Source organism: Amblyomma mixtum, chromosome 1 (assembly GCF_055824585.1).
Source record: "Amblyomma mixtum isolate Tamu chromosome 1, ASM5582458v1, whole genome shotgun sequence".
Lineage (NCBI taxonomy): Eukaryota > Metazoa > Arthropoda > Arachnida > Ixodida > Ixodidae > Amblyomma > Amblyomma mixtum.
Window position 1 is genome coordinate 271316796 of NC_143012.1, and position 5903 is coordinate 271322698.

General features: G+C 53.0%; 1 protein-coding gene across 1 annotated transcript; it reads left to right on the forward strand.

Moving 5' to 3' along the window:
* Positions 1-3212: 3212 nt before the first annotated feature.
* LOC149371681 (uncharacterized) lies at positions 3213-5325 on the forward strand. Its single transcript, XM_089565918.1, has 2 exons — positions 3213-3373; positions 3608-5325. The coding sequence occupies exon 2, from the start codon at positions 3610-3612 to the stop codon at positions 5323-5325; it is 1716 nt and encodes a 571-aa protein (XP_089422044.1). The 5' UTR covers positions 3213-3373; positions 3608-3609.
* The last annotated feature ends 578 nt before the right edge of the window (positions 5326-5903 follow it).

A 5903-nucleotide genomic window follows, 5' to 3' on the forward strand; every position in this document is an offset into this window, starting at 1 on the left:
TCTGATTCCTTCATTTTTGTTTCCTTTTTCTTGTCTCGTGCTGTTTGTATGATTTATTTCTAGTTGTGTTTCTGGTTCCTTCTGATCTGTCCTCGACGTGGTATGAGTTCGCATGTACTTTGGCCCCTACCCTTTATAATACTTTCTCTAAGGATTTTAGAAGGAGGATCTGGAAGTTTCTTAGTTTTCTCTCTAGCATGTCTTTTCTCAAACTGCTACTGCTACTGCTACTGCTACTGGGAAATTATTGAATTGTGACACCTATTGATCAGTGTGTCGCATTAGATAATTTAATTCTGTCTTCACGCCGCCATCATCATTTGCGGAAATTTAAAAACACAAGGTTCCCTTTGTCGGCAAGAACTCACGAAGCCTTCTCTGTACAATTATAAGGAGGTAAGAGAAGCCCTTTCTCATCATCAGTTTGAGGACGCAAGTAGGAAGATGGCCAGGCAGTTGCGAGAAATATTTGCTGTGACAGTGGCAATACGTATATAGAGCTATATTCCCGCTAATCTAATGCGGCCTAAGTACCCTGGTCTTGAAAATAAAAAGCATATCCATGCATATCGAGCCCGTATGGTTGTATACTGTGTGCGTTAGGAAATGAAGAGTGTCTTACCAAATTACCCCACCTCTCACACTGTCTGGCCCAAATAGCCCACGACTCCCGGACGCCGGCACGCAGCGAAGGCAACAGAGCCGGTCGCCGAGCAGGTTGTTTGATGGAGTGGGCGACGCCACTGAAAGTCATCCGTCATCTCCACCCGAAAAACAGCGGAAGGCGAAAGTTGCAGGACCAAAGTGTGTTTCTTCCACATATCCCGTGAAAAAAGCGGGGAAAAGGGCTTTATTCGGGAAAGCTGTCGATGTTTCCGGCCCGAAAGAGGTCGGTTACCTTTAAGGCCATCAAGGCAAGGCAAGTTTGGTGTTGGAATTGTCCCCTATTCAGCCAGCTTTTAATGAATCAATCATAAGCTTTATTCCTCAGAAAAGCAATGTCATATGTTGTGGCTGCTGAAGGAAAAACAAAATGAAATTATAACTTATTTTATAATGTTGAATTTGAAGGCATGCTCTGCTATCTTATATGTCTATTGTCTTTTGCATCTGTATTCGCTGATCACTGCTTTGTGCTGGTGCTTTATTAATACATGTTCTCGGAGCTGCCCCACGCCATCAGTAGTGTTTCTTTTACGTCCTGATGAGAAAATCCCTGCTGCGGTTTTTAAGATTAGTTTAAAAAAATCTCTGCCTCTCCCGTAACCGAGAGTAGAGTAAGCATGAAATGTTTACGGGCCTAATGTCATCTCGGTGGACACCCGAACCGCACCGTACAGGAAGGGAGGAACGCCACCACCCGTTCAGCGCGATGCCTTGCCATTTGAACGCAAGGTTTTTTGAGGAAAGGAAATGGCGCAGTAATTCTCTGCCATCTCGGTGGACACCCGAACCGCACCGTAATGGAAGGGAGGAACGCCACCACCCGTTCGGCGCGATGCCTTGCCCTTTGAACGCAGCGCTTCTCACCCGGGCCCCTGTGCGCCTGCGAGGCTTTGCTTCGATGCGCGAAGTCCCGAAGAGATCACGTATGACAACGAAGTGTATCGTGACATTTATGTGCTTTTTGCACGCGTTATTAGAAATCGAAAATTATAATTCCGTGCATTATAAAACCCACAGCGACTCATATCTTGATAAACATTGAGAAGGCACTGGCAGCAGTTATTTTTTGTGACTCCTTTGGAGACCAACCGGCGCTTGCATGCCGGTCGCGTAGGAGGGCTTAGAGAGTCTCGTTAAATCTCAAGTCTCGTAAGGTGCCCGGATGTTCTCGTTTCAGAGCCCGGATGAGTGGATTTCAGTGCCCGGATGATGGCTCTCGGTCTCGGCGTGACGTCACCACACTGCCGACAACGGAGGCTAAAAGCATTTCATGCTTAAAAAAAATGGCGTGGACAAGGACGTGTCATGCGAAGGAAAGGTAACCGATGGTTCCTTAGGGATAGGCTGGCACTCTGAGATGATGGATAGCAGTCTACCAATATCTCCCGAAAAGAAAATATACAACAGCTGTATATTACCGCTACTAACCTATGAGGGAGAAATATGGAAGCTAACGAAAATGGTTGAGCTTAAACTGATGGCAGCGCAGTGACCTGTGGAAGCTAAAATGATTGGAGTAACGGGAGGAGACAGGAAGAGAGTATAAAATGGGTCAGGGGCAGACGCGAGTTAAATGATATCGTAGCCAAAATCAAATTGAAAAAATCTCTGCCTCTCCCGTAACCGAGAGTAGAGTAAGCATGAAATGTTTACGGGCCTAATGTCATCTCGGTGGACATCCGAACCGCACCGTACATGAAGGGAGGAACGCCACCACCCGTTCAGCGCGATGCCTTGCCATTTGAACGCAAGGTTTTTTGAGGAAAGGAAATGGCGCAGTAATTCTCTGCCATCTCGGTGGACACTCGAACCGCACCGTAAAGGAAGGGAGGAACGCCACCACCCGTTGATTGTAAAACATTTTATTCGCCGGGAAGAGCTTGGCAAGAGGTCGCGTTAAGTGGTCGAGAGTACATAGCCCTCGACGACTTTGTCAGCCCACTCCACCGCCAAAACTTGCGTTCTGGGGTCAGAGCTAGCCAGCACGGTCTCCCACCGCTCGAGAGAAGGAGCTGTAACTAGATCACCCGGAGGTGGCTCTATTTTGCAGTCCCACAGGATGTGATCGTAGGTCGCACGTTGGCCACAGTGTTTGCAGTTTGGGTTGTAAAGATCTGGATAAATGCGCGCGAGGAGTGATGGGGTGCGTATCGATCTCGTCTGTAGACGACGCCACGTAACCTCTTGTTCTTTACTAAGTCTTTTGTCTGGAGGGGGGAAAATTCTCCTCTCTAGTTTAAAATGATTGGTGAGATCATGATATGTGATCATGGAGTCCTTCGTGAAATTCAGGGAGCCAGACTCATCCACTGCCCGGTCGACGAAACCTCGGGCTTTATTGTGGGCTGCCTCGTTCCCCGGATTCCCCGAATGGGCTGGGACCCATATCAATTCGGAATAATTTGGTGAGAATTTGGATGCGTTAAGGATTCTAAGGGAGGTGTTTGTAATTCGCCCTTTAGCGAAATTATTGATACCCATTTTGGAATCGCTGAAGATGATGCTTCCTTGGGTATGCGCTAGGGCGAGGGCTATAGCCGCCTCTTCTGCCGGGGGACGCTGAGGGCGCGCGAAGGGAGAAGACGGGCGCACATCGGCTCCGATTCTGATCGCTCCTTATTGCGGTCTGTCAACTCGGACCCCACGAATCTTGGCACCATCGTCTCCGCGAAGATCAGCGGCACAAGTGGGCCCCACTTCCATCAAGGTGGGCCCATTTTTGACGAAATTCTGAGATTTTGAAGCCTTCGCCCACCGCCGCGGCGCTAAGCCTAACGGCGGCGGGGCGTTCGCCGGCGTTCGCCAGCCCCGGCTGGGGATTCCCCGGTGATGGCGGCTCCAAATACGGTTACCGGCTATGATCCGCTGTCCATGCAAGTCGTTCGCATGGAAACCGTTCAACTCGAGGACCTTCCAACATCGGAAGATGACTATTTGGCAGATATGGTCAAAATCTGGAGACGCCGGCAGAAGACGAACGCTCCCAAGCCAACTGGAGCCGCCGCCCAGCACCAGGCGGCAGTTCGGTCCCCGCACGCTTCGCAAGGAAGTGTCGGTGGCGCGGCCTTGAAGGGCGCAACTTGCAAACCCCAGTGGCGGCCGCAGCAGACGCCGCGCATTGGACGCGACGACCTCATCGTGGTGCTCAAGCCACGCGAGACGCTGGATCTGAAGGCCACCTTCGCTCCAGGTGAAGCCGGAGTTGCCGTGCGCAACATCATACGGGACTGTGGAGAGGTGCAACTCTCTGTATGGCCTGTGTGGGACCAAAATGTGCTGGTGTGTGGCGTGAACTCTGTGCCAGCCGCTGAGAAGCTCCTCGGCGATGTCACGCTGACGGTCGGCGACCGCCAGCTTCTGTTTCGCGGGCACGCCAAGGCTTCTGGCGAGGTCTGCAAGGGAGTGATCAACGTTCACCCCGGCGAAACGTCGGCCTCCCTCAAGCAGAAGCTGGAGTGGAGACACGGAGAAATACTTTCTGTGCGCAAGCTGGGCGGCACCGCCATCGCAGTGGTCACCTTTCAAGGGAAGAAGGTACCCCGCCAAATCTTCTGCAGCGACCAGGGCATTCCTGTGAGACTGTACAAGAAGACGATCCCCGCCTGTCATCGATGCGGCACGGTGGGGCACCGGGCTGACATCTGCCCGCGGCCGCAGTCGGGACGCTGCGGCCTCTGCGGCTCTCAGGTGGCCACCACACCCGAGGGCATACCACAACATGAGTGCACCCCCCGATGTCTGCTGTGCGCGGGTGCCCACTTCACCGGTGCTGCCGGCTGCGTCGGCAAGTACCGGAAACCGATCAAGCCGGGACCATCACGGAGTCAAAGCAAGCGGAAGTCGGCTCAGAAGCAAGCTCCGCCCACCAATGCCAAGGACAGCAAGTCCACTTCTGCGCCGGGCAAGTCTGGTCATGTCAAGACGGCTGTGAAGTCCGGGACCCAGGCGAGGTCGCCGAACTTCAGCGCTGGGGATTTCCCGCCTCTAGCGACCGCCCAAAACAAGGTGAGCGATTGGGCTAGGGCTGCCTCCGGGCCTCTTTCTCCCTCCCTCTCCCCTACGGAAGCCGCCCTACAGAGGCAAAATGTTGAACTTAGGCGCCAAACAGAATTCCTAATGCGGAAAATTCAGGAGCTGGAGGCTAAGTTAGAGGGACGTAAAGAACCTCAAGCTGGTCCTTCCGAGCCTATAGAACTAGCCGAGCCGGAGGACCGAGATGAGAATGCCTCGGTCGCATCTGGGCTGACAAGCGTGTCGCAGCAGTCGGCCAGCACTGTGGTTGGTAGGCTGCCAATGGTGGAGAGCCGCCTGTACAACCTGGAGAGCGAAATTGATGCTCTGCCAGGTAAAATCATGGAAGCGGTCCGGGGCTCCATTCAGCAACTTCTTCAGGCCGAATTGGCAAAAATCATGCCTGCTATAGTGGCACAGGTTACTGAGACAGCTCTCTCTGTCGTTCAGGACCAAATTGGAGCTCAACTCAGTCAAAGCCGCTCCCGCTCGCGGTCTCCGCGACCAGACCTCCGCAGGCGGAAGGTGGTCCTTCGCCAGGCCACAGGCTCACTAGAAAACATTCCGGCCGCTCTCTCTCCGGACGTGCTGGTGCCTCTGCCTGAGGCCCCATCACCTTCGGGGGTGGGACCTGGCCCCCAAAATTAAATAATCACGTTCACGATGGCTAGCCGACCCCAGCGGAAAGCCAACAACAATTCGGAGCAATTCGAGATCATACAGTGGAACTGCAGGGGTCTACGGAGCTGGAAAAAACGGTCACACCTCCAGCTCTACCTGCAGTCTCTCGGTACCGCACCGGCGCTCCTAGCTCTTCAGGAACCCGGCGCAGATGCTAAATTCACAGGGTATAGCTCGTTTCAAGGCGGTCCTACAACGTGCATCCTGGTGAACAAAGCGTACACCGCAGTCCCAGTAGACCTCGAACTGGAGACTGAACAGGAATACAGTATGGTCAAGGTCCTGCCGCTCAAGCGCCGCGACCCATCAATACATGTCCTTAACATTTACTGCCCCCCGCATAAGCCGCGCGTGACCTTCAACGAAATCTTCTACCGCGCGCTCAAATCGGCTGACAAGGAACCTCTAGTGATCGTTGGGGACTTCAATGCTCCAAGCCTACATTGGGGCTACCACTTTGAGAAGGCCAGAGGACGCAAGCTGGCGGAGCTCATCTCCACACTTCGTCTTACACTCCTCACGGATCCGTGTTGTCCCACACGTGT

Bases quoted from the DNA above. Each gene is read 5' to 3' on its own strand.
- LOC149371681 (XM_089565918.1), top strand. From the start codon at position 3,610: ATGGTCAAAATCTGGAGACGCCGGCAGAAGACGAACGCTCCCAAGCCA.